A 27,839-nucleotide genomic window follows, 5' to 3' on the forward strand; every position below is an offset into this window, starting at 1 on the left:
GGGGTGCTTTCGTTGCCTCTGAGGGAACATGACGGTGGTGATGGCGGGACTGTGGTGATGGCGGGGCCGCACTGACTGCTCTTCTCCTCTCACAGGTGTGTCTCTGCATCGCTGCAGCCATGGGGTCCGAGGACCACAGCGCCCAGAACCCCAGCTGCAAAATTATGACCTTCCGCCCCACCATGGACGAGTTCCGGGACTTCAACAGATACGTGGCCTACATCGAGTCGCAAGGTGCCCACCGCGCAGGCCTAGCCAAGGTGGGTCGTGTCCTCCCAGTGTGCTTCGTGCTCAGACGCCTTGTCACTGCTGCTGCAGCCTCTTTCCATTCACAGAGGCACCAGGCTGGGACACAGCCTGCTGCTGTGAGGGATAGGGCCACGCTAGGCCTAGGACGGAAGGGAACCCAATGCCTAGGGGCAGTGGTGCCAGGAGACACCTTTAATTCCTGATTAAGTGGCAGTGACCCAGAGCGAGAGGGAATATAGAGTCGTGTGTGTGTGTGTGTGTGTGTGTGTGTGTGTGTGTGTGTGTGTGTGTGTGTGTAGGCATAAGGCCTTGCATAGTGGAGTGTCCTTGACACCTACAGAAGGGTGTTGGGGTCACCTTGCATCTTTTTTTTTTTTTTCCTTTTTAAAAAAAGAGCCAGGTAGTGGTAGTGCATTCCAAGAAGCAGAGGCAGGCAGATCTCTTTGTGAGTTCAAGGTCAGCCTGGTCTACAGAATGAGTTCCAGGACAGCCAGGACTACACAGAGAAACCCTGTCTTGAAAAACCAAAACAAAATATATGTGTCTGTGGGTGTGCATATGTGTGTGTGGTGCATGTTGAAGCCAGAAAGGGGCTTGGAGCCACAGCAGTTGTGAGCCTCCTCATGAGGTGCTGGGCTCTGAACGGGGAGCCAGCTCTCTGCCTCCCGCTTCATTTCTTCTTTCTCCTTAGCATTGGGATGTGCCAGGTTTCCCGTGTGCTCCTAAACGGCCCCTCCAGGCTTCTCATGTGCAAGTAAACGCTACACCAGCCTCAGGACTTTTTCTGAAACCACCCAGGCACTAAGAGGGCAGGCCAGCACCCTCACACCTGGCCTTGCTCATGGGACACCTGGAACAATTGCTTGTGGGTCCCCACACGGCCACCCTGCTGTCTAGAACACCTGGTTCTCTGGAGCCAGCCAGCGCCCCAGAATGCCAGGACAGGTGGCAGGTGCCTGTGGAACTCTATTCCCAGGCAGACAGTGGGGCTGGACAGGTAACTGTGCCGCCAAGCCTGAGCTTAGGCCCCCCAGAACACACACTAGGAAGAGAGCTAACGCCTGTGAGTGTTCCCTTGACCTCCACGTGCCTGCACATCCATGCGCACCCGTGATAAATAAGCCAGTCAAAAAGCCGAAAAGGCACACGACCGTCCTCAGGGCAGCAGTGCCCTCTGAGGAGGCAGGCCGTCTCCCAGCCACCACCACCCCAGCTCGAAAGCTGTTGAGTACTGTCCCTCCTCAAGTCCAGTTTCTCAGTGAACACCTTCCTTGTGCAAAGCCCCAGGGGCTATTGGGGCCTGGACCCAAGCTTGCAGGCCGTAGGCTGTGTCTGCCCTCCCCTGTGTGGGGCTTCCCCATGGCATTGCCTCACTGCCACGCTCTCCTCCTTGTGGCCTGGAAGCACTTAACAACATGCTCATAGTGTTCCCTCCTGTTCGGCCTGGCAGGCGAGGACCACAGACGAATGCCTTTTTCCTGCCCTGCCTCTGTGTGCCTGCGTGGGGACACAGGTAGACTGACTGGTACACGCCCATGTGCATATAGACGGCGTGCAGCCGTGTGACGTGTGCGTGTGCATGTGTGCGTGTGCAGGCTGGAGCGGAGGGTTGGGCGTCTTCCGCTCTCACTCTTCCCCTCTTCTGCCTGGAGACGGAGTCCCCCTGAACTGGAAGCTCACCAGTCTGACTAGGCCGACTGTCAGGCTGTCCCCATCTGTCTCCCCGTGCTGAGGTCACAGGTGTGCAGCCCTTTACATGGGTGCTGGGGATTAGAACTCGGGTCCTCAAGTTTTCAGAGCAAATGTCCTTACCCATTGAGTGTCTACCCAGCCGTGTGTGTGTGTGTGTGTGTGTGTGTGTGTGTGTGTGTGTGTGCGCGCGTGTGTGCACTCCTGCGCATATGCCACCTGTAGACGGCCTCCAGGCATTTTACAGTCCTGGGGTTGGCCTTGGGTTTCCTGGGGAGGATGCCAGTGCTCAGCAGACACTCCTGTCCCAGCCTCAGCTGGAGTCTGCCACCTCGAGGCTCTTGAGCCGTTGTTTTTGAGCTGCAAGTTCCTACCCCTTCCTTTGCCCGCCTGGCCACAGATTGGTGACATCCCACCGTGAGCCCCTTCCCCTGCCTGCAGTGCCTTCCACCAGAGGCCACTGTTCACCGCCATCGTAGACTGTCCCCTGCTTCTGCTGCGGTCCTGCAAATGAGACCGTGGCATCTTGACCTGCCACCTCTGCCACGGCCTGTGCGGGTGCAGCCTCCCCTCTGGCATTTCTAGCGTTGAGAGTGCGCCCGCGTGCACACACGTGTTCCTCCATGGGTTTGTAGGGCTGCCTGCTCTTCCTGTGTCAGAGTTTCTGGCCCTCCCTTCCTCTGCCTTCACCTTGTCCTCGGGGACCCTGCTGCTCGGCCGCACCCTTGCATCCCACTCTCTTGCCTGCCTGTCTGAGTGGAGCATCACACTAGGTTGTGGCTCAGTTCCCTGGGACTTTGGGGATCTGTGGTACCCCATGGGAGAGAAACCTGGGGAGGCTGACTCAGTCTGAGCACTGGGCACACATGTGCAGCACAGCACAAGCACACACACCTCCTGCCTTCTGAGGGCAGATGGACTCCAGGAACTACTACTGTTAGCCACATACAAGCTGAGAGCATGGGGTTCATCAGCCTCAACCATTGTGTGTGTGTGCGTGTGCGTGTGTGTGGTGTGTGTGTGTGTGTGTGTGTGTGTGTGTGTGTGTGTATGCACATGCGTGCTCAGATGCATGAATACATGTGCATGTGTTTTATGTAAGAATGTGAGTGTGTGTAGCCAGGCAGTGGTGACACACGCCTTGACTCCTAGCACGTGGGAGGCAGAGGCGTGGATCTCTGAGTTTGAGGCCAGCCTGGGCTACAGAGTGAGTTCTAGGGCAGCCAGGAACCCTGTCTTGAAAAGAAGAGAGAGAGAATGAGTGTGTGCGTGTCTGTGTGTAAGAATGTGTGTATGTGTGTCTGTAAGAATGAGTATGTGTGAATGTGTGTGTGTGTGTGTGTGTGTGTGTGTGTGCATGTGCACACATGTCTGTCCCCACCACCTCCAAAGGATCTGTGAGCCCCAGAGCTCAGAGGGTGCTTGCTGGAGGCAGTGAGAACCAGACTCACCCAAGGGTGGGGAGTGCTCTGAGTATGTGCTAGGGTGCACAGACCAGGCTTCCTGGCTGCTTGGTAAACACTGGGTGTGAGAGCCTTGCAGGTGCTGGCTTGGGGTCTCCTGGAAGTCAGGCTCTTCCCATGGGGGCCAGCGGGAAGCTCAGTGGCTTGTCAGAATGGCTGCTGCCCTGTGGCCACCTCTCACCGGCCACTTGTTAGCCTTATGTGAAGTGTGGTCTCGGTCCCCCATGCCCACCCCTGCGTCCTGGCACTGTGGACATGGAGTTGGCTGGTTCTCCGGGGGCTGTCCTGGGCACTGCAGGGTACTGAGCAGTGTCCCCCGCACTGCAGGACAGGATGCCCTCAGTGCGTGTCAGCCGCAGGCGTCCCCAGACATGAGCAGAAGCCCCAGCTGAGACGTCCCTCCCTGCATGCAGTGTGGGGACTGGAGTTGCTGCCTGTCGAGTCCATGGGGACCACAGGGGACTTGAGCCATCCCAAGCTGTCAGCAAGCTTGGAGCCACCAGTCCTGTTCTAGTGGCCAGAGCAGAGACGGAGGCCTGTGAGGCTTGGTACAGCGGCCCTGAGAGCCGCAGGCCTTGTGCCCTCTACCTCCCCTCAAGGAGGGCTGGGACAGTTCTGACGATGCTTCCCATCTTTGGGGTGATAGTGCCCCCTTCCTGGCCCCGCCTGGCCCTCCAGGTGTCCCCTACCTTGTATACCTAAGTGCCGCCCCCGTCCCCATCCCAGTGCTCGGGGCTGGGTTGATGAGCCCTTGTGCCTCAGTTTCCTCGGAGCAGCTGCTTGCGCGGCACCCGCTCTGTCTTCCTGGGGTCCCAGCCTGGTTCTGACCTTGTCTCGTGCACTCCCTTGCGGCGTGCTGCCGTGTGTGTGCCTGCGGTCTCCTGCAGCCGGGGGCACCTGGGCTCAGTTTAGAACCACACACACCATGCCCGGCTCGGCCCTGGCTTGTGGCCCAGACCCCTGTGTCTGCTGCAGTGGGGCCCAGCTACCGCCTCGGCTGCCATGGCTGTCATGGTTGTGTGGTGCCTGTGTGTGGCAGCACTAGTCTGGGGCACTTAGATCTTCGGGGATCTGGGATCTCCCACCCTTGGGAGCTGCATCACCCACACCCTTCTTGGCCCGCACAGATCATCCCACCCAAGGAGTGGAAGCCACGGCAGACGTATGACGACATTGATGACGTGGTCATCCCAGCACCTATTCAGCAGGTGGTGACAGGCCAGTCGGGGCTTTTCACACAGTATAACATCCAGAAGAAGGCCATGACCGTGGGCGAGTACCGCCGCCTGGCCAACAGTGAGAAGTATGTGGGTACAAGCTGTCTCCCTGCTGCTCAGACTCCCCACTTCCTGGTCCGTAGGGCCCCTCACCCCTTCCCTGTCCCCAGGGGCTTCCCTCATCCCGGTGTGTGGTCTGGTAGCCTTCCAGTGGAGGTCCCCCAAGCTTCCTGCTCTGCAAATCTTGAGACCTACAGTCATACCATGTGTAGACACATGGTCCCCCGGCTCTCTGCTCCAACTGCCCCTGGTTCCGAAGCTCTGGGCCTCTCCTTGCCACAGCCAGCCTTGGTTCTGGGGTTGGGTTCTGAGGTGGCTAGAGGGTGTCACCCTGCCTAGAGCCCGATGCAAGCTGTCGTGTTGTCCCCAGGTACTGTACCCCACGCCACCAAGACTTTGACGACCTGGAACGAAAGTACTGGAAGAACCTGACCTTCGTCTCGCCCATCTACGGGGCCGATATCAGTGGCTCTCTGTATGATGATGTAAGTGTCTGTGGTGGCTGCCATTGTGGGCTCTGGGGATGGGAGGAGAGTGCTCAGGACTACCCTGACTCCAGTGGCTCTCTGTATGATGATGTAAGTGTCTGTGGGTGGCTGCCATTGTGGGCTCTGGGGATGGGAGGAGAGTGCTCAGGACCACTGACTCCAGTGGCTCCCACCACCTCCATGTTCCTGGACGCTACTTGGCAGGACTGTGCTGACTTCTGTCCCAGGGTGGCATGCTGAACAGGAGGCTACAGCTTGGACTGGTCTGTGTGATGGTGGGGACTCTGGGTCCCACCTCTTCTGACTCCTGTGTCTGTGGCCTCGAGGTCTTGGCTACCTCAGTGGTGGCTGCTGAGGTATGGAGCTGGGAGCCCTTGGCTTGGAGCTGTAGCAGGATCCCCACTTGGTGGTGGCTCCTACCACCTCCACCTGTAGCCTCCCTGCCCAGGCTCAGTTGTCAAGTTCAGGAAGAGGGGCCACCTCAGGAGCCCAGGGCAGAGCCATGTTGGTGCTAGCACCTCACTACATGGCTCTGGAAGGTTCAGTTGGTTGATGATGTGTGTGTGTATATCTGTGTGCGCACACACAGGAGGCTTGCGGATCATCTTGAATGTCTTCCTCAGACTGTGGTTCTGTCTCCCTTGCTTTTTTTGGGGACAGGGTCTTACTGTGTAGACCAAGCTGGCTTCAACCTCAAGGAGGTATGCTTGCCTCATGAGTGCTGGGGTTGTTTTTCACTTATTTTTTAATTCTGTGTGTGAGTATTTTGCCTGCATGTATGCTTAATGCCCTGGAACTGGAGTGCCGCTGATGTGAGCCTCCATGTGGGTTCTAGGAACTGAACCCTGGTCCTCTGGAAGAGCAGCCAGTGCTCTTAAGCACTGAGCCATCTCTCCAGCCCCTCACCCTGCCTTATTTTCTGGAACAGGGTCTCACAGAACCTGGAGCTCACCCGCTAGGCTGGATTGACTGGCCAGCAAACCATGGGGACTCCCCTGTGTCTGTCCAGAGCTGGGACTGCGAGTGTACACTGTTGCATCCAGCTTTCTGGATGGGTGCTGGTGGCTGGGCTCAGGGTCTCCACTGAGCCGTCTCCTCAGTGTTGATTGGTTGGTTGGCTTGTTTGTTTGTTTTTTAGTTGTGTGTGGTATAAGTGTGGGTGTCTGTTCTTGTGTGTGTGTGTGTGTGTGTGTGCGTGCGTGCGTGCGTGCGTGCGTGCGTGCACGTTCAGGGACATGCATGTCCCGCCTCTATGTTGTAGATCTGAATTCAGGTCACAAGGCTTGGTGGCAGCACCTTCATGCCGAGCCCTCTCAGTGGCTGTGATTGTTGCTAAAGGCAGCCTCACTTTGTGTAGCCTACATGCCATGCACTATAGCAGTTAAAAGCCCAGGGTTCAGTGGGTTCCAGTGCACCCACAGTGTTAAAGATTCCTCACCTACCACCCCTCAGTCAGTCACCCCTCCCCAGACTGACACCCAGGAGTCCACGTCTGTCTGGACATTTCCTGTTTGTAGTGTTCCACATTGAGACCTCTTGTGTCTGATTCTAGATGTCCTCAGGGACCCTGCACGCTAGTGTGTGGAGGGCCACACAGTATGCATGCCCTTGTCTATCAGCCTACTTGGGCTCTGGGAGGTGAGGTAGCTGTGGGTGCTGCTAGGTCCATGTGGTCTGGGCTTTGTTTCTCCAAGGTCCATATCTGGGGTGCCCCTCAGGGCTTCAGAGGCACTGCTGTGTAGTAGTTCCTTTTGACAGGATGCCGAGTCTGCTGGGCGCTCGCTGTTTTCTCCATGCCTCTCTGTTGGTAGATTCTTTGCCATGGGAGCATGTTTCTAGATAACTGAGCTGTGGGTGTGAGTCCGTCACCAGCAGGCCATCTACAGCCTGTCTGACTCTGCTTGGGGAGCTGTCTGTCTGTCTGTCCAGTTGTCTTTGCCTCAGTGCTGGGATGGACTGTGGGGCTCTTGTGCCTGCTGGGCCGGTGCTCAGAGTCACACCCTTCGTACTCTGTTTGCACTTCTGATGCCTGGGACCACAGGCCTGGTGCTTTTCTTTCCTGGCGTGGCCTTACTTGGTAGAGTCCACATAATCCTTTTTTTGCTTCTGTTCTTGGTGTCACATTTAAGAACCTGTTGCTGATTCCACAGACAAGAAGGGTTAGTCTTGTCCCTTTCCTGAGAGTTCAGTGGCCTTGGTCCTCAGTCTGCTGCTCTGTGAGCCGGGGTCAGACCCAGGTCGGTGGGGAGAGAGAGCCACCGGCCCAGCATCAGCTACTGGAGAGATGCTTTTACCCCAGGGCATGGTCCGGATGCCAGGGGGAGTTCTAGGTCCAGTGTTGGTTATGTTGTTTGTTTATAGACCTGGTGAGGTGGTTCAGGTGGGGAGCATGCCAGCTCCCATGACCTGACAACCCTGTCTGGCCCCAGAACGCACACTGCAGAGGGAGCCGGAGCTGCCCCTCGACTCCTCATGTCACACACAAGAGAAGTAAATGGGACAAAAGTTCTCTTTGAGACAGGCCTTCTCTGTGGAGCCCTGGCTGTCCTGGAACTCTCTGTAGCCCAGGCTGGCCTCGAACTCACAGAGATCCGCCTGCTCTGCCTCCTGAGTTCTGGGATGAAAGGCGTGCGCCACCGCTGTCAGGTGACAGAAGTTCTTATAATACACTTTTTTTTTTTTTTATCAGTCTTAAGTCCACAGCAAAATGGAGCAGAAACCTCTGTTTGAGGGCTGGGAAGACGCTCAGTGGTTCAGAGTACTTCTGTTGGTTCAGGGACCTGGGTTCTAGTCCCAGCACCAGGTCAGGTGCGTCATCACCGCCTCCAACTCCGGCTCCAGGGCATCTGGCCCTGTGGGGGCTGCACTTGCACACACGCACACTCACACGCAGGTAATGAAATAGTTAATGAAGTCCCGCGGAGAGCGCACACGCACACTCACACGCACGTAATGAAATAGTTAATGAAGTCCCGCGGAGAGCACACACGCACATTCACACGCAGGTAATGAAATAGTTAGTGAAGTCCCGCGGAGACCCTGCAGCCCTCTTGCCTCCCTGCCCCCGCCCCCGCCGTGACCCAGGCACGTCCTGCCTCCGTTCTTGTTCCTTTTCTACAGTGTCTCAGGACTGGAATCACGGCACAGCTCTTCCAGGGCTTCTGTCCCGCAGCCGTGCGGGCTGAGGACTCGTCCATGTCCTTTCTGACTTGAGGGTTCATTTCTTTCAAGTGTGTGCGCTCCCCTGTGAATGCGGCTCTCCCGGCCCAGTGCCGGGCCTGAGGAGGAAGCTGTTCGTTCCACAAGTCCTTCTGCCGCTGGTTTCTTTCTCCGCCCTTCCTGAGCCAGGCTCTGACGGAGCCCAGGTTGGATTTGAACTTGCCGAGGATGACTTGGACTCCTGAGTGCCCGTGTGCTGTGCCCTGTCCACAGTGCCCAGCAGTGCACCTGTGTGAGCAGAGCCTCTGCTCTCTGATGGGGGAGGCTGGGGGTCTCTTGGTGGTTTCGTCTGCTTCACCCACTTCACGGGTGGCAGGAAGGTCTTGGGTCTGTGGCCATGTGTTCTTGTCTCTTGGTTTTGGGCTCACCGATCTCTAGTAGGTGTCCTGTGCTGTCCTCTGTGCTCCCGGGGTAGTGCTGCGTGAGGTCAGAGTCGGGGCTTAGGCCTGCCCCCCTCCTGTCAGCCAGTGTGCCGACTTTGTGGAAGGCTCTGTCCACACACGGGCTTCCGCTGCCAAGGCCAGTCCCTGGGCTACATCTACCGCAGGCCACCTGGAAGCTTGTGGCTCGGGCCTCACCTAAAGTAGTACAGAATCTGTTACAGATGGGGAAACTGAGGACCAGAGCAGAGGACTTTTGACCCAGCCGTGGGATAAATTCTCCCCGGGAGGCTGTACCTGGGTCCCATTCTTGTAGCCTATGACATGTCCCATGTGGTGACTGTCCTGGGTGGCAGGCAGGGCCGCCAGGCCATTGCATGCTTGGTGACCTGTTGCCATGCTGCTGTGACCTCAGCAGCCTCTGCCCTCCAGACTTGGGTCTTTGGCCTCTTGGCAGGGGAATGGCCACCTCCAGGGTCACTGTGTGGAGCTGCTGAGAGGCACTCTGGTGACTCTGGGATGAGGAGAGGTCTCAGGTGCATGCACCTGAGACTCCTGCTCTGCCTTAGCTGCAGCTAGCAGTGTTTGATGAGAGCGTGGGTAGAGGTGGGGGCTGTATCCATAGTTGCCTGCATCCTCCTGAAGTAGTCTGGTCTTGTCTGATGGAAAGTTCTGGAAGGGCTGTCATTTGGGCATGGGTTCACATGGAGACTGCCTTTCTCCTTCTGTGTTACTTAGAGGTGTGGAGGTCACCTCCAAGCTGTAGTTGTCCCTTGGCACATGCTGGCTTGTAGATTGTTGCCTGTAACATGCTATTCCAGGAAAGCTGGGGTGGCAGGTTCAGGGTCTGAGCAGTTCTAGTCTGCCCATGACCCTAGTCCCCTTAACCTCATGGGATGACGAGCTGGAGCCTGGATACCTGATGCTGACAAACCTCAGTGGCCCCATTCTACTCCAGGTGACTGCAGCCAGGGTTCAGGTGGGCACAGATGTCCTGGGAGGATTCTGTTGACCACACACTTGCTGTCCACAGGACGTGGCCCAGTGGAATATCGGCAACCTGAGGACCATCCTGGATATGGTGGAGCGTGAGTGCGGCACCATCATCGAGGGTGTGAACACACCCTACCTGTACTTCGGCATGTGGAAGACCACTTTTGCCTGGCACACTGAAGACATGGACCTGTACAGCATCAACTACCTGCACTTCGGCGAGCCCAAGTCCTGGTGAGTGCCGGGGTGTGAGGTGTGGACAGCTCTGGCCACTGGTGACAGGTTACTGCGGGGCGCCTCCTGTTCCCCCTTCAGGCCTGGGGGAGATATGCTGGCCTAGGACAGTGGCTTTGGCGGTACCAGGTACCCTCCTGCAGCCCTGTCATTCTGGGCAGCAAACCAAGAGCTGTGTCCTTGCCTGAGGCTCTGCCACGCCGACCGACCGACCGATGGCTGTGTCACCTGCGGGCCACGTCCCAGGGCGTCGTTCCCGCTGGACCTGGAGGCTGTGAGGTGCCGGTGTGCCAGCAGTGCTCTCTTTCTCCGTCCCCCTGGGCCTCTGCTCGGGGTGCAGGGAGCCCCATCGTTCGCTTCAAGTGCTTTGTGTCTGGGGCAGTTGCGTGGCTCTTGCGGTCTCCCCGCAGTGGAAGGTGGTGGCTCAGGTCTTCCTGGTCGGGGCTGCTGCCTCCTGAACACTGGGCTCTGGTGCCCCTCAGCTGCACCCTGCGACCACACAATGTGGTCCTTGTGTCCCCTACTGTCCAGCACCTCCCTGATGTCGCAGGTGTGACAGGGACACCTTGTCCTCAACAGGCCCCCCCTGTGCTGCCCAGCTGTGGACAGGACTGTGTGCCGAGCCCGTGGAGGGCCGCGCCGAGAGTGCCCTCTTTCTGGGTGTCTCTGCACTCAGCCCCAGGCACACAGTCCTCCCCGCTCCAGTGGAGTCCGTGCTCGGCCCTGGGCCGCTCCCCTTCCCTGGAGGACACTGCTGTATGTGTGCCCCCCACGTGAGCCCTGCAGCCAGCCATCGCCGAGCTAGACGGAACTAGGGCTGCACGGGCGAGTGAACCCCAAATATTGTCCCTTTTTCTGACATTCTCATGTCTTGTGTGAGTCCCAGCACTGTTCCCCCATAGTTACAGAAATGAGACACCCCTGAAGTGTTGTGTCTGCCACTTCCTGGTTCCCTGCACTCTGCTGCCCCAGGGTCAGAGGCCCTGTGTTCCCTGGCCTGAGGCAGGGTCCTTTCTCCCAGTCTGCTTCTGACCCCCCTGCCTGCCTCTGAGGACTCTGTGGTGACACTGGTGGTCCAGGACAGTCCCCTGTGCATGGGGAGGTGATCTCCCACAGGCCTGGGAGAAGGTCAGGGGGGCGTGGGCAGCACTCTGCCAGCCCTGGCTCTCAGCTGCTTTTCCCGTTGCGACAAAATCCTCTGGCAAAGGCAGCTAGCAAGAGGAAGGGTTTGCCTTGGCTCCACCGCCATGCAGGAAGGTGCTGAGGCAGATGGTCACATGACAGGAAGGGGACCAGGTGGATGCTGGTGCAGCTCCTTCTTGTCTGTGGTCCAGGGTCCCAGCCCAAGGGATGGCGCCGTTCACACAGGGCAGTCTTACCTCCTCGAGACCTGTTTCTTGTGCTTCTGGATCCTGTCCATTAGACAGATAATGCCGCCCAGTGCACTGGTCACTGTGGGCTTCTCCTGGGGTGTCTAAGCTGTGCATACCACCGATTTCTGTCAGTTTAACCGACAAGATCCCTGTCTGTGGAAGCCTGGTGTTAACTGTGATAGGCTGGGTGACATCTCATGAGAGGCCTAGACTGTGCCCTCAACCCCTAGGGTGGCCCCTGGCCTTTGGTGGGACTGTCATCTATGTACACCTGTCCAACCAGGTGAGCCTCCCATGGTGCTCTGCTACTGCTGTGTGGAGGGCGGCTGTGGCAGCTGCCACCTGGGTTCCTGGGCTCCCCTGAGAAGCGATGTTGCAGCAACAAGGACCAGTGGCCTGCTCCTTGTGGCTGCATTGTCCTGCAGGGCTAGGGACACCCTTGGACACAGACAGCCCGCGGGTGCTCCTGCTGCAGATCCCCACGTGTGCACAGCAGTGGCCTGCCTGAACAGCCGTGTTTGTATGTGAGAGTGTAACTAGCATGTGCTGGGACCAAGTCCTGCTCCTGGCGGCCACTAGGTGGCACTCCCGCCCTTCTGACGGGCAGCCGTTCCCTGGCTCCTAACCTGGCTGCTCCTGACTGCTGTAACCACGCTCCCTGGCTGCCTGTTGTGTTCGGGATGGGGAGACAGCCCCACTTCCTCCCTCAGAAAATAAGAGTGAAGAATAAGAGCTGCAGGCCGGCCAGCCAGGGCTACATGGGGAGGCTACAGCTCAACCAAGCAGAAACAGAGAAAAAGAAACCAGGCCAGCCCCCGGCGTGAGGCTGAGAATGGGACCTGGCTAGCACCCACTGCTTAGCTTCAGAGAGACCCCTGAGCTGTCAGGAGCCGTCCGAGTGGCCAGTGAAGTGGGTGCCAGCCGCAGAGAGACAGGCTGTGGGCCCGCTGTAGGCACCCTAGTGTTGGGGAGCACCTTGGCAAAGTCAGTGAGAACCATGCTGCCTGAGGGTGTGCTGAGCCATGCATGGCCACATGGCCTGCAGCCCGTGAGGCCTGGAGCTCCCTGAACGGTGATGGCCGCACGTGGACAGCTGTCTGTGGCGGGAATCCACAGTGTGCCACGGGCTGGCCTCTTACCGCCAGTCACCCACCCCACACACTGGGTGCAGGCCTGTGTCCTGCTGCGACTGGGGGTGGCCATCAGGGCTAGTAGCGAACACATTGGCCACTTGTTTATGGACAGAAAGCTCCGGCAGTGTTCAGCCTTGCTCTTGGTGAGGGAGGCCCTGTTGCCCATGAACAAGAGTCTCCTACTGTGAGCGTCGCCCTGTCACCCTCCTCCCAGGGCAGGGAAGGGCTGTAGTTAGCTCTCTGTTGCTGCAGTAGACACCATGACCCAGAGCGTGGGGAGGAGGGCTGATTCCGCTTCTACGTTCTAGCAGTACTCCATCATGGCAGGAAGTCAGGGCAGGAGCTGAGGCCGAGGCCATGGAGGGGGCTGCTCACTGGCCTGTTCCCCATGGCTGGCTCAGCCTGCTTTCTTATAGAACCCAGGACCACTGGGGATGGCACCTCCCACAGTGGGCTGGGCCTTCCCCCTCTGATCATAATCAGAACACCGTCCTACAGGCCAGTCTGACGGAAGCATTGTCTCAGTGGGTTGGCTCTTCCAGGGCAATCTAGACCTGTCACATTGACAGCTGACCATTACAGGATGGGACCGGACCCATGTATCCTTGGGGACACACAGACCAGGTGTGCATTTGACTTGGGTTCTCCCTACGGGCCCCAGAAGGATAGCATTTCAGATACATCTGTGTCCCCGCTCCAACAGGGACCACCAAGGAGTCAGCCCTCCTCGGGTCCTTGTTACACCATTGGAGTTAATACATTCTCCCTCTTGGACATGTGGATGCTGCTCCCTGGACACGGCTTAAAACTGGGGAGTCCCCACTGCTGAGCCCTTCTGTCTCCCCCTGTTGTATGACAAGAAAGAGTCTTCCCGAGGAGACAGGACACACACGACTACTCACCAGGTAGGGAGCCTATAGCAGACCAAAGTATGGACACCACCAAGGCCTGCTTGGTGAACGTGAGTTTTCCTGGGGTCACTGACAGGCATACGGGTGAGGAGCGACAGCTGCGTCACCAAGGCCCACCCCAGCGTGGGTGACGGCTCCCAGAGCTGGGAACCTGGAGTGTATCACACAGCCCGCAGCCACAGGACAGGCCGGAGAGTGTCCTTTCCAGGTGCCTCAGCTGGTCTGAGCCTCTTTCAGGCAGCTCGGCTTCCTGAGGGGAGCCTCAGCCTTTATTGTTCATTTTGGTGGGGAGGGGCCTAGTGAAGCTGGTCGGTTTCAGAGACTTCCTGAAGCTCTTTTGAGTTGCTTACCCTCCTATTTCAAGAGCCCTCCTGCAGGATGAAAGGCTTCAGTCCCGAGGGAACTATTACCCCGCCCCATCGGAGCCTCTGCGTGGGCTGTGCCTGCTTTGCCTCAGCACCGTGATGGGTTGGGGTGCATGAGGGTATCTGCAGGTCCCAGCGTCCTCTGAAGCTTCTCTGGGTCTGTTGTGCCTGGCTGATGTGATCGGGGTCAAAGGACTTTGAAGGTGGTGGGGGATGTGCTGCCCCGGGCAGGCAGAGTAGAGCACCCCAGGCTCTGTGCAGTCCCCCGGAAACGGTTGCGGCACGTGGAGGTGGCACCTAGAGGTGGGCTGGGTTCTCATGCTCTCCACAGGAAGCTGTTTCTCTCCTGGGGTCTCTGGAGGGATAGGCACACATGTGCGGCTGCAGTGTGGCCCCCCGCGGACAGGGCCTTGCATGGGAAGTGAGGAGCCCTGCACTTGCAGGGTTCCCGGTGGCAGCGCCTTCCTCCCCTCCCCCTCCCTGGGTAATCTGTGGCCACTGCTTAGTCAAACCCTGGGCTCTAGCCTAGGAAAGGTCATCTACATCACCACCTAAGGCCCGAGGGAACAACTGGACCTGCTGGGGACCTACCCTGTGTCAGCTGGGGTGGTACTGGCTTCTGAGTGCCTTGCAGTCCCCATCCTCAGGGAGCAAAGATGGTCCCTGCTCCTCACCGTAGGCATGCCCCTCTGCAGTGGCCAGCTGCTGCCAGGTTCTTCTGACGACCAAGCCAGTAGGAGGCAGCTTGGCTTGCAATATCACGTGACCCTCCCCTGTCCTGTTTCCACTGTATGACGCCTGTGAGGTGTGGATGCTCTCTACTAGGGAAATGTAAGGTTGCTGCTTCCACCTGAAGCCAGTGGCTGTGATGGTGGCCACTGGGGAGGGCTCTTCCCTGGTCCCTGCTCTGCCGCTCTGTCCTCTCCAGAGCACCTGGCCATGGTACCTGTCCTCGGCTAGCCTAGGAGCTCTATGAGAGGCAGAGCTGTCTGCAGAAGGAGCCTCCTCTGAGGGTGACAGTTGTCCCAGGTGGCTCCCCTGGGCTGGCAGAGCATAGCAGCAGGCTCTGGCTGTGTTGCTGGTGCACCTTCTATGACTGTGGCAGGAAGTCAGACAACCCAGCAGACACTTTACCCAGTCCACATCTCAGTGGTGGCCTTGGCCTCTCTGTCCCAAAGATGCAGCCAGCTCCGTGTCCCCGACCTGTCCTGTCTCAGACACTGCAGGCGTGTGAGGCAAAAGGTCAGCCCACAGGTTGCTGTGTGCTCCCCCCTCCCCCCGGCTGGGGCTGCTAGAAGCCAGGAAACCCCAAATGGCAAGATGACCAAGAGCCAGCCAGGGGTGCTCTCCAGCTGGCGTTGAGGCTCTGCCCTGCAGGGGTTGGCATGCCGGCCAGCTCAGCTGCTTGGTCCAGACATACAGAAGCTAGTGAGGGACGGCTCTGTTATCCCTGGCCCGGTGCCCCTGCAGCCTCCTTATTGGGCCTTAGGCCTCACTCTGGCCACAGTCACTCTGTCCCGATGCCACTGCTCTGGCCTTTTGCTTCTTGAGATTGTGCTGTACATCTCAGCTATCTTGGGAACCTGGTGACATGCCTGAGCTCAAACTGGGGCATTGGGGCCCTTGGTACAGCAAGATGAGCTCTGTCATTAGCCACTGCGGCGCTCTGATGATGGCAGGCAGTTCAGAGAATCTGGTGCACTCGGCAGGGTGCGGCTCTGAGTCACAGCCTGTGCCCATTAGCTCGATGAGCCATCCCATTCCTCGTCCTCTGCACAGCCGGCCCTTGCCAGAGAAGTGGTTGTAGCTGCAGCTGTGTCCCTGGGATCAGAGTCAGAGCAACGGCCATCACTGCATGTTGGGGCTCCCAGGGCCTCCACTGACTGTGTCCCCAGCCTTTCTGCCTCAGAAGCTCTGAGCAGGAAGCTCTCTGTATTCTTTGCCCAAAACAGGGCTGTTAACTTGCAGCAGGTAATGGAGCCTCCCTGCAGTAGATTTGAGGAGTTGGAACTGAGCTGGGCTTTTGGGCCAACTGCTGAGCTGGGGGGATGGCCTGTGAGTTTATCTCTTTGGTTATATGGCCTACTTTTTTGGTTGGGGATTCCTCTCCCTTGCTCCTCTTCCTCCCTCCCTCTGTCCCCTCCTCCTGCTCCTCTTCCTCTTCTGTCCCCTCCTCCTCCTGCCCCTGCTCCTCTTCCTCCCTCCCTCTGTCCCCTCCTCCTCCTGCCCCGCTCCTCTTCCTCCCTCCTTTCATGGTGCAGGTGGGTGGGTCTGTTGATGAGGCGCTGACGTTCAGCTTTCCCATGATTCACTCCTGCCATCCATAGACCCTGCCTGCTGTGGCTCTTGGCTGGTGAAGACTGTGCCCTGCGCAGATTCGTCAGTGTCCTGCACAGTCCCCTGGCTCCTGGATTCCATCTAGAGTTGCAAAGTGTCCTTAGCTCCCCTGGGCCAGCCTGTTGTCTGACTTCCCTTGTGCCTGATGGCCTTGGTGATGTAGAGCACAGTACGCTCCATGGTCGCCTCCATCACAGGCCAGCCCTGCTGATGTCCTTGACCGTGTGGCTGAGGTTGTCTGCTGGTGTCTTCTCCCACAGGGCAGCTCCCCACGCTGCACTCTGGGGTGAAATGAACTCTGTGAAATGAAATGTTTTAATTATCAGAGAAGTCGAGAGAGGAAGGAGCAGAGCGGCTCCGTGCCAGGCTGGCAGCTGGGCCCAGCGCTGTGCCGACTTGAGTCCTTTCCTCCTTCCTGGAGAGGAGTCACAGATGGAGCGCTCGCCTGGGGTTCCATGGCTCAGAAGCAGAGTGTATGGGCCCTTCAGGCTCTCCAGGTGGCTTACAGCAGGCCCTGCCTCCAGGCTGCATGGGAACACCCTTGCTCTAGCAGCCCTGACCTTGGAGGGACCGTCCCCTGACAAGGCCAGGCCCACCCCAGGAGTCAGTTTCTTTTTTTCACTGACGTATTTATTTTTATTTTATGTGCATTGGTGTTTTGCCTCCATGTATATCAATGTGAGGGCATCAGATTCTCTGGAACTGGAGTGAGCTGCCATGGGGAATTGAACCCTGGTTCTTTTTTTTTTTTTAAAGATTTATTTATTTATTATGTATACAGTGTTCTGTCTGCACATATCCCTGCAGGCCAGAAGAGGGCACCAGATCTCATTACAGATGGTTGTGAGCCACCATGTAGTTGCTGGGAATTGAACTCAGGACCTTTGGAAGAACAAGCAGTGCTCTTAACCTCTGAGCCACCTCTCCAGCCCCGAACCCTGGTTCTTTAGAAGAACAGCCAATGCTCTTAACTGCTGGGCCATCTCTCCAGCTTTGAGTTGCTCAGTTTTTTGGTAGGCTCCAGATGTGCCATGGAGAACCCCTCATCCCTTCCTGTGGGACAGAGGACAGGTTGTTTCAGGGCCATGGTGTGTGTGCATGTGCACTCTCGCGTGTGTGCTGTGGACTAGAGTGCTCTGCAGCATCCTCCTTACCCTCTGTACTTGGCACTGCCGTCCTTCCTGGCTTTGAGGAGTTGAGCTGCCCCCCTTTAGCCTTGTGGTCTGTGCATCTGTCCCTGGGCTGCAGGGCCTGGCAAGGGCCGCTTCCAAACTTTGTACAAACAGGCCAGTCTTGTCTCCACCTGCGGCGAGAGTTGGCTCTGCCAGGGGGAGCAGTGCCTGGCACACCTTCCTGCTGGGAACTCCCCTTTTCAGGGCTGTATCAGGGTTTGCTGATGACGGTTGGGCTGCCCCTGCAGAGGTGGCACAGGACCTGCCACCCTCACACCTGCTGTAGGTGGAGAGACATCACCTGGCTGTGAGCCTCACTCAGAAAACACTGTCCTTGCTTCTGAGAAAGCTCAGAAGGGCTTTTGTCCTGCTGCTTTCCCTGCTAGTGGGCCAGCAGCCAACACTGGCCACTGGACAGGTCCACAGCCTTAACCCGCTCCAGCCTGCCCTCTGCAGAGTGGTCTAGCGTAAATGTCAGCATACTCACTAGCACGAGGCAGTTGGGCCACCCTAGATCTGATGTCACCTACTCTGGGTCTGTTGCCTGTCCCCCGCCCGCCAGGGTACAGGTGGGAGACTGGGGCGCTGCTGGAAGATGAGGTTGGGTCAGGAGTGAGGAGTCCCTACAGTGCAGAGTGCCTTCGAGGAAGGTTCCCTGGTATGTGGGAGGCTCTGGGACCCACAGATGGTCACAAGTATGCTCCTGTCCTGTTTGACACCAGTGGCTGTGGGCATGACTAGCATGTCCCCAGCGTCTCTGGTTGGGTCTGGTGGCAGCAGGTGACCCTGCATCATTTCAGCATCTTTAGGCTTAGCGCCATGACATGACAACCTCAGTGCAGGAGAGCACAGGGTCTGTGTGCTAGGAATGCCCCTAGTCTATCTGGAACTGGCTAGGAGTGTCCCCAGCCATCTGGCCACCACTCAGGAGGTCTGTCCTGTCATCCAGGGTAGCTCTGAAGTAGGAGCCTGCAGTGGAAAGAGCCTTGTGTCCGTGTCATGTCGTCCCCCCCCCCCCCCGCAGCAGCTGGTTTCCACAGCAACCACTGCTTGAGGTAGACTGCCTGCCTTGTCTCTGCTCAAAAGTCGGTCACTGGTGCAGTGTGTCCCCTTCCACAGCCTTGGCTTCTGATGGGGTTATGGCCCTGCTCAGTGGCTTTCTGCCCTGATATCGAGAGTGGGGGGGCTGGGGGAGAGTTGACCCATGTGTGTTCCAGCCACTTCTAGTGCAGGAACCTGGAGCCCCGTGGAGCAATGTGTCTGGATGTGCAGTGGGAGCCGTGGGAGAGGAGTCCTTTTGATGGGCCACTCGCAATGTCCCCAGTTTGGGTCTGCACTGGGCTCACCCCAGAGAGGCCTGAGTGACCACGGGCCTGGTGCATATGCTGCCTACCACGCCAGCCACAGTGTCACAGGAGTGTCCCCGAATACAGCCTGTTGTCTCCACCCATGCCCTCTCCCTCCTGAGCAGCAACCCCCCGGTTCCCAGAGGACCTGCCCTTAATCCTCGGTTGTCAGTGTTTGAGCACGTGGCTGGCTTGGGAGACCAGTGCTGCAGGTTCATGCGTGGACTGTGGAGTCCAGGCTTGTGTCTTTGCCTGAGCTCCTGGTTGTTTAAGCCATGGTCCGGGGCAGTGGAACACGGGAATTGGAAGCTTCTGCGTGCCCACAGCCACAAGTCCAAAGGCCGTGCCTGCAGCACCAGGCTCCTTGCCAGCTCTGCACCATCACCAGGACCTGCCTCTCCAGCCGTCTCCTGTGACCAAGTCACAGACTTTTGGCAGTGCGGGGTAGGCGCCATCCAACTCAGGGCCACAGGTGGCTGTGTAGGCGTTGATCTTGGTCCTGTGCTAAACAATCGCCGGGCTGGGGTAGGATCCCACACCTCTGCTGAGCATGCCGCATCTGCTAACTGAGATGGGTGGACATGAACGGGCTGTGCCCACACCTCCTCCCCAGGCCCCCAGGGAGTTGTGACAGCCACAGATATCCACCCACCCCCACCCTGGCCACCAAGATGCTGTTCCCCCAACACCACCAGCTTCCCTGTGAGGGGTTGGTTCCGTCTCCAGTTCTCTGTGTTCTCCAAGCCAGCTCTCTTGATCCCCTGTGTGTTTCAATAAAAATGTCATTACAAGAAGCCATTGACACTGCTGGTGTGTGACACCAAATTCTACCGCCTATTGTCCCAGAAAACGATCCATTAGAGATAAAGCCCGCAGCTCAATAGTCTCCACCCTGGGAGAACCTTCCGGCTCTGCTGCACCTGCTGCTGTCCTCATTGCAGTCTGTGTCTGTACCACCCACGCAGGCAGGCGGGCAGGCGGTAAGATGGGGTTCCCCAGTGCAGATAGGCAGGGCTCACTTGTGCCAGCGAGGCCAGGCACTTCCTGCCTAGAAGCCCCTTTTAGCTCAGGTGAACTGAACCCCTTTTGCAGCAATGGTCAAATTGGGGTACACAGAAGCCTGTTTCTTCATATGGAGCTGCTTGTAGCCCCCATGTACCTTTCCCATGTGTGTCAGATCCTCTGTGGCCTCTGTAGGGTGGGCAGCGGGTGGATGAGTGTCAGATCCTCCGTGGCCTCTGTAGGGTGGGCAGCGTGTGGATGACAGTGTCAGATCCTCAGGTCCCTCTGTAGGGTGGGCAGCGGGTGGATGACAGTGTCAGATCCTCAGGTCTCTCTGTAGGGTGGGCAGCGGGTAGATGACAGTGTCAGATCCTCAGGTCCCTCTGTAGGGTGGGCAGCGGGTGGATGACAGTGTCACATCCTCAGGTCCCTCTGTAGGGTGGGCAGCGGGTGGATGACAGTGTCACATCCTCAGGTCCCTCTGTAGGGTGGGCAGCGGGTAGATGACAGTGTCAGATCCTCAGGTCCCTCTGTAGGGTGGGCAGCGGGTGGATGAGTGTCAGATCCTCAGGTCCCTCTGTAGGGTGGGCAGCGGGTGGATGACAGTGGGTTTCCCAGTGTGCCTTCAGTGCCCAGATGCCCGAGTTCAAGGGTACCTTGAATACCTCTCCAGGTTTTACTCTGACCTGTGGGGTCCCTCCTTGTGTGACCCAGCTGCAGTGACCTCTTTAGTCACACCAAGATGTCCCCTGTACTTGCTCTCCAAGGTGTCCCTGGCTGTGGCTGGGGTGGGGGTCACCTTTTCTCACTTTTGCCATTGGTGTGACCACAGGCCTCAAAGACCCTGGGGGGGAGGGGTTGTCTGCCACTCTTGTCTGCATCCTGTTGCTAGGGACACAGAGGACAGGGACCTCGGACTCCAGGCAGCCTTGGTTTACCCTCTGTGAGCCCCGCGCTCTGGGAGTCCCTTCTGCTGTGGGCAGGGCGCAGGTGCCGCGGCCTGGCCCGGCTCTGAGGGTGCGGCTGGCTCTGGGCCTTTGCTCTTGTCTCTCCCTGAGCGCTGTCTCATTCCTGCTGGGTCCCTTTGCCGGTGCCTCCAGGTGGAGCTGCTGGGGTGTCTGTGGTGGGCCACTCACCCCTCCCACTGCCGCCTGATCACTTCTTCAGTGTCGCCCTTTGCTACAGCAGGAACGCTTGGGAACACCGTCCTACCTGTCCTGGCTGTCCGAAGGCTTTTATGTGGAGTGGCTTGGTTTGTTTGTCCTCTGTCTCTGTCTCTCTCTCCTTTCATTCTAAGATCTCACTGTGTAGCTCAGACTGGCCTTGATCTCATAGAGATCCACCTACCTCTGCTTCCTGAGTGCTGGGATTAAAAGAGTGCATCATCACGCCCGGCTGGCCTGGCGTTTTGTACAGGTTTTTGTCTGGAGCAGTTTTCTAGCAGCCCAGGGTTTACCTGGTCGGTTCTCTGGCCGATTCCCTGTTGTGGGGCTGGCCTGTTACCTGACACATCCTGTGACAGCATCGTTTTTGTTTGTCCTTCCTTTCTCTTCTACTAAGAAATCTCTGCCAGGGCCCCTAACTCAGTTGATAACACCTGGCCTTCTCCCCAGCCACAGCCTGTGGGCCCTACGTCTTCAGTGGCCAGGGCCACGGCTTTTTCCAAAGGGAAGCCTATGACCTGGTGCTTGCTTCTCTGATGGGCCCAGGCCATTCGAGGTTCTGTTTGCAGTGGATGACACACTGACCTCATCCTCCTGAGGGGTGACACCACACCCATCCTAAGGTACTGTGTGCAGCGGCCAAGGAGGACTGGGTGTGGTCATCAGATCAGTGATCGTCAGATACGTCTCCACTGTCTTTGTTGCCTTTGAGTCTCATGGTGCAAGCAGAGGGCCACCTTGGGGCTCAGGCAGCTTCAGGCTCATGGGGAGGGAAAGCCATCCTGCTGGGCTGGCAAACCCCAGAACGGGAGCTGCCCTGTTGTTCTCAGCCCAGGGGGCTTTGTGTCTGAGGGTGGCCATGACAGGTCAGCCCTTGGGGCCCTGGAGAGCCACTGCCGTTGAATCTACAGTGGCATCCAGGGTTATGGTGAGAGCATACGTGTGTGCATGCATGTGCCAGGGACCTTCATGTGGCATGTGGCCTGGCCTCTGTGCCAGAATGAGAGTACCCTGTCCCTCTTCCTGTGTCTGTACGAGTTGCTGTTGTCCGGAGGTCCTGCCTGGTGCTGCCCGGGCACTATGGAGTCACCGCCCTCATCCTCAGCTGCGGGCACTGCACAGGGCACCCTCATTGCCCACCGCTTGGCACACGGTCTCAGTGTTGTCACCATGGCCCTGAGCTCAGCTGGAGGATGGCTTCCTGTCCCCAGCTCAGAGCCATCAGTGGGGACTGAGCAGGATGGTCCCCAGCAGGGCCTGGGAACTTGGGCTCAGATGGGACTAAAGGCCTGGTGAGGTACCTTGCCTGTGGGAACCAGACAGAGGCCACCAAGGCCAAAGGGCTTAGAGCACTTTAGAGCAGCTGGGACGCATGGCCCATGACTCACTGTCACCCTGGTGAGGGTCTCCGTGTGAGTCTGCTCCCCACCAGGCCACAGTGCCCCTTTCTGACACAGTCATTTAGTTTTTAACTGGTGAGGCTTTTGCTTATTTATTTTCGTTGTTCTTGATAATAATTCTGAGCCATTAGAGGGGAAAATTATATTCAGAAACGCTGTTTCTTGCTTTATTTGTTTGATGATTTAGAGCGATAGAGAGCCGCACATACGCTGGCTTTTATAGTCTGGTAATTATTCACATCCATCAGCCCTTCCGGGGATAAACAGAACACCGCGGAAATTGCACTATTAATAGTGGCCTCCTCCGTGGGCGGGAGGCAGGCAGTAGGGCAGGAAGGGAGAGCAGTGTGTCCGCTGAGGCCTCTTTACCCTGTAGCACCAGGGCTCAGCTGCTCAGTTCCACCACAGGGCTGGCGACCCATGGCACCCTGGGGCCTCGAGATCCCGCACTTACTTGAAACCTGTACTGTACCCTCAGGGCCAGTTGCCATGTGTCCCCCAGCTGGCTCTGGGCTGCTCAGCACCTCTTGACACCATAAGCCTGGCACAGAGTTCATAACTCCCCCTCCCCTGGCCTCATGTTGAGGCACCTGGGGCTCCTGGGGCTCCAGTTTGCCCCAGACCAACCTTCCCCACATGGCTCAGTCACTCCCAGAGTCGGCCATGGTGGGTGCAGACAGGGCTGAGTCACTGCTCATGCCCTGGCATGAGTTTGTGGGCTCAGCTTAGGGTTTAGGGGAGGCAGGACTTGCCTTAAAGGTAAGGAGCCAGGTCAACTATCCTGTCCTTCCTGGAGACACCAGCTCTTGCTTCCTTCTAGAACCTTCATTCCAAACTCACCCTTGCCCTTACTCAGGCTTGTTCGCATAGTCCTGAACCACTAATGGGGGAGAATGGCCACAACGCGCACACCCCTCTCAGGGCTGCATCTGGAGCAGCTCACACTCCCCCAGAAGGCTCTGCTCTTCTGCTTCATACCTGAGTCTCTTTCCCAGGGGTCCCTCAGTATAGCCCCCCCCGCCCCATATGCAGGCACAGAGCTGGTGTCTCCTGATGGCCAGTGCAGTCTCCCAGTACGGTTACCAGGGAAACCAAGTCCGTAGCGCCTGCTAGAGACACAGAACAGGGTTGTCTCTGCTGCAGGTCTCCTGGAAGTACTTTGTACACAGCAAAGGCTTTAGAACATGGAGGCAGGTGCCAGGGGACTATGGGAACTGTTGAGAAGGATGCAGCCTGCCTGACATGAGGTCTCTGACCTATGCATCTCCTCGGAAGAGCCAGCTAAACCTCAGAATCTTAGGGCTTTGAATGGCCTGCTTAGTGTCCAACTCGAAGGCTCCCTATAGCCCCTGAAGGGTCCTCCTGGACCCAGTACACAGCCCAGGGCAGCCCACAGTGTCCACAGAGCCCAGCCTGCTGGAAGCTTCTCTGCTGTGCTGAAGCACCCCAGGGTGGCTTGGTCCAGGCAGGTATAGGTTTCTCAGCTATTAGTGGAGACAAGGGCAGTCAGTCCTAGAGGAGCAGGCGTGAGACACGTGGGGCATGTGGATGTGTGCGCATGTTTGTGTGCTTTGATGCAGGTGGGAGAGCGGAGGTGAGGTGGGGGTGCCAAGGTGGGCAACGTGCAAGCAGTGACCAGAGCTGACACACCAGAGAGCCTGGGTCAGTCTGCGACAGGGCTGCTGCCCGGGACCAGTGTGGGTGCTGTCTGTGCAGATGTGCTGCTGCTGTCTGTCCCAGCTGCTAGGGCATGGGATATTGATGCTGTGGGGAGCTGGACCTTGTGGTGGGGGCACTAGCCTGTGCTGCAGCTCTGAGATGGAGTCAGGGTGCTGAGGTGGCTCCTGATCCTTGGCAGGGTGGTGCATGGTTCCCAGCCTAGACTGCCCTTTGCAAAGCCAAGCCTGAGTGTCAATGATGCCCCGGCGCAGAGCTGGCCCAAGCATAGGCATGGTTCTTGTGGGTGTAGGTATGGAGCCACTGAGGCTTTACTCTGGGAGCCCCACAGGATCCATGGGAAGGTTGACTCTGCACTTGACTGTGGCCACCCATAGCTGTCCTTCAAGATGGGCCTGGCTGCCCTGACTTCTGCAGCTTCTTCCAGGTTTAGCACTGGACCCTCACCCTGGCCTCAGCTTGGGGATCAAGGTGTTTGTTGGCTGTGGCCTTCGGCTGGGCAGTTTTTGTGGCCTCATCTGACTAGCGAAGCATAGAGGTTCCCAGCACTGCTGCTCCCTGCCACCCGTCCACAAGCTTGTCTCCCCAGGGCCGCCCTTCTGCACCCCTGGCTAGCGGCCTGCAGGCTGCACTTCCCGATAATGCCAGGCGTGTTCCAATGTATTAAACTTCCAGCAGCCGCCAGATTCAATTAATCTTATCTTTACAACTCCTAATTACAGGCACTAATTAAGTGGAAGGCACTGTGGACTGGGGATGCCGCATTCATCATTGTGGCCAGAGCTGGGAATTGGTTCCTTCCAGGCCTCGGGTGGCTTCCCAGAAGCCTGCCCCCATCCCTACGGCTCCCAGAATCACGGTGCTTTGAGCTGGGAGGAACTCAGCATCGCTGCATGAGAGATAAGAGACCTGGACAGAAGCGTGGCCTCAGCTTGTCCAGACATGGAAATTCTGGAGTAACCCTGCAGCCGAGCGTGCTCAGGTTTCCTCAGACAGCGTCCTGGGGGTTCCTGAAAATTCCTTACTGTGGCCTCTGTAGATGCAGTGGCAGGACAGTGGCTGAGTCTCCCACCACCTTTAATTTCACTAGAAAACTCCTCAGTTCTGGGCTGTGTGGGCTTCCTCTGCCTCGGCTCCTGCATCCTCTCGTGTCTGAGCCCTGAAGGGTGCCGAGCCACACCCCAGCCTTCCTGCTCCACTCCAGGAGCTCCCCCAATGTGACAGCCACCATGTCCCAAGACACAGCCTGTGTCTGGCCTTGACGTTTTCCAGTGTGACTCCCCGCCTTACGGTTTGGTGGTGACAGCCCGTCTGCTAGACGTCTGAGTGTGGACTGCGCTGGCCGCAGGTCCTCGGCCGGCTCTGATGTGCCTCCCTTCTCTCACAGGTACGCCATCCCACCGGAGCACGGCAAGCGCCTGGAGCGCCTGGCCATAGGTAGGTATCTGAGCCCCAAGGGGACAGGGACAGAGATGAGATAGGCAGGGGGCCCATCCAGGTGGATCTCACACGACCACCCTGCAGTCACCCCTCTGGGCCCTCTCCCTGGGGTGATGGATGGCAACGCTTTGGGTACTGACTGTCAGAAAGGAACTAAGCAGCCAGGGCTCAGGCAGCAGAGAGGTTCCGGCTAGAGACACTGTATGTGTTTAGGGGAGCGGGGGGAGTGTGACCCGGATCTCCTGACTCCAGGGCTCAGAGAGCAGAGAGGTTCCGACTAGAGACACTGTGTGTGTTTGGGGGGGTGGTGACCCGGATCTCCTGACTCCAGGGCTCAGAGAGCAGAGAGGTTCCGACTAGAGACACTGTGTGTGTTTAGGGGAGCGGGGGGAGTGTGACCCGGATCTCCTGACTCCAGGGCTCAGGCAGCAGAGAGGTTCCGACTAGAGACACTGTGTGTGTTTGGGGGTGTGTGTGTGTGTGACCCGGATCTCCTGACTCCAGAGCTCCTAAGTGCAGGGAAAGACATGACAGAGTCACCTTGTTGGTGGTGCTGAGTGACAGCATGGCCTAGCCTGGATCTCTGAGGTCCGTGGGGTGCAGCTCAGTGTCCCACCAGTGACATATCCCCAGATGGGGTGCAGCAAGCCAGGCCTGGTCTTCATACCGGCTGTAGATTTGTAGCCCAGACTGGTGGAGAACTCTCCATCCTCCTGCCTGAATCTAGGACATGCTGGGGCAAGCGTGTGTGCCACCATACTGAGCTGTTCCTTTCTCCCCCATGCTCTGGTGCAGGAGGGGACCCAGGGTCTCGGGCTGCCGCTGAGCCACTTCCAGCCACGTTGGTTTTTCTTTGGTTGGCTTTGTTTTTGGTTTCTCCAGATGGTTTCACTGTGTAGCCTTGACTGCCCTGAAACTCACTGTATAGATCAGGCTGGCCTTGAACTCACAGAGATCCACCTGCCTTTGCCTCCTGAGTGCTGGGATTATAGGCGTGTGCCACCACTACCCAGCTTTTTGTTGGCTTTTTGAGACAGAGTTTTGCTAAGTTGCCCAGGCTGGTCTTGAACTCACTTTGTAGCCCAGGCTGGTCCTTGAACTCAAAATCCTCCGGCCTCAGCCTCCCAAATGCTGGGGTGACAGGCCGTGCCACCATGCCCAGCTCACGCATTCCCTTCATCCGGTGTAAATCTGTATGTGGGAACCTCAGACACACACTGAGAGGTGCGAGTCCTGACTACTTAAAGGTCTGTCTGTCCTCTGTCATCCCCAGAGCTGCCCTGACACAGGCGTCATCTTCTGCTCGCCAGGGCTGTCAGGACGGAGATGGACTAGCTAGCCACACAGCCCTTCTGATGGCCTTGGTGGGCAGTCAGGTCTGTGGCAGCTCTGAGCTTCTGGAAATTCTCAGCTGTGCAGCCCCTCAGGAAGGCTAACCTGAGTCCTGTAGGACCCATCTGCTGGAAACCCGCAGCTGCAGATGGAGCCCTAGACATCCCCCACTGTAGTGTTCGCAGTGTGGACTGGAGTGCGGCCCCTAAGCAGCGCTGGCCACTGCCTCACAGCCCCACTGTGCCCAAGCTCCCCAACCTTGGTCGTTGTAAACAGCCTAGAAGGCACCTCCCCAGTTCAGAGTCCATAGACATAGACATGGCAGGTGTCCTGGGAGTTCTCAACCCACCATTCTAGAGGCCCCGTGCCCCCCAGCTCTCCACCCCTTCTTCCTAGTTCAGTGCCAACAGTACAGCATCTGCCATGTTCTCTGGCTCTCCTCCCACCCCCGCCTCCCTCTGAGGGCCATGAGGATGCTGGGCCCAGGGTGATCTAGGATGCTCCCGGCTCAGGGTCTTTCACTTGGGCCAACTTCAGAGTCTCTTCTGGCCCTGGGAGTGATGCCACAGGTCCTGGGGAGTGTCGTGAGCGAGCTGATGCTCTGCTCACAGTTCCTGCCTGGCCCCTGCTGACATGACAGTGTCTCCTCCGCATGTGATGTGGTTCAGTGAGCCAGGCTCAGGTGCCTCTTGCTCTGGGGCCTCCTCTGGAGACAGTGAGGCCGACCTCAGGATGATACATGGTCAGGATCTCAGTGCCCTCCGTCCACCCCAGTAGCCACATCCCCATTTCCAGTGCCTGCAGGGGATGTAGGTAGCAGCTTGCCTTCCCAGAAGGTGTGTGCAGAAGCTGGGGGAAGGGAGAGCCAGCAGCAGAATTTCAGTTCTGAGGCTCCTGAGTGGCTGCTTCAAACATCAGGCCTGTAGGGCATGGTGGCGCACTCCTTTAATCCCAGTATGCAGAAGGCAGAGGCAGGTGGATCTCTGTGAGTTCCAGGCCAGCCTGGGCCACTTAGTGAGACCCTGCCTCCTAAAGAAAAGAGCCAGCAGGGTGGGGCAGCTGCCTGGAACCAGAGAAAGGACTGAGCAGTCTGCTCAGGGGAGGGCTAGGTTGGGGACAGGACAGGGAGGCAGGATGCATGACCCAGCAGTGTCTGCAGGAGGCACATGCAGCTAGCTCCCCCACAGCTCTGGCCT

The 27,839-nt window shown here is 57.9% G+C and overlaps 1 protein-coding gene across 2 annotated transcripts in view; it reads left to right on the forward strand.

Annotated features, from left to right (window-relative positions):
* Kdm4b (lysine demethylase 4B) overlaps positions 1-27,839 on the forward strand; it is an 87,042-nt gene that overhangs the window by 23,660 nt on the left and 35,543 nt on the right. For both annotated transcript variants that reach the window (XM_028859719.2, XM_028859720.2), the window contains exons 3-7: positions 96-260; positions 4,529-4,704; positions 5,049-5,163; positions 9,799-9,992; positions 25,259-25,308. In XM_028859719.2, coding sequence (XP_028715552.1) covers positions 120-260; positions 4,529-4,704; positions 5,049-5,163; positions 9,799-9,992; positions 25,259-25,308 — 676 coding nt within the window. In that variant the 5' untranslated portion in view covers positions 96-119. The remainder of the gene's footprint in view (positions 1-95; positions 261-4,528; positions 4,705-5,048; positions 5,164-9,798; positions 9,993-25,258; positions 25,309-27,839) is intronic.

This window comes from Peromyscus leucopus, chromosome 22, assembly GCF_004664715.2.
Source record: "Peromyscus leucopus breed LL Stock chromosome 22, UCI_PerLeu_2.1, whole genome shotgun sequence".
Lineage (NCBI taxonomy): Eukaryota > Metazoa > Chordata > Mammalia > Rodentia > Cricetidae > Peromyscus > Peromyscus leucopus.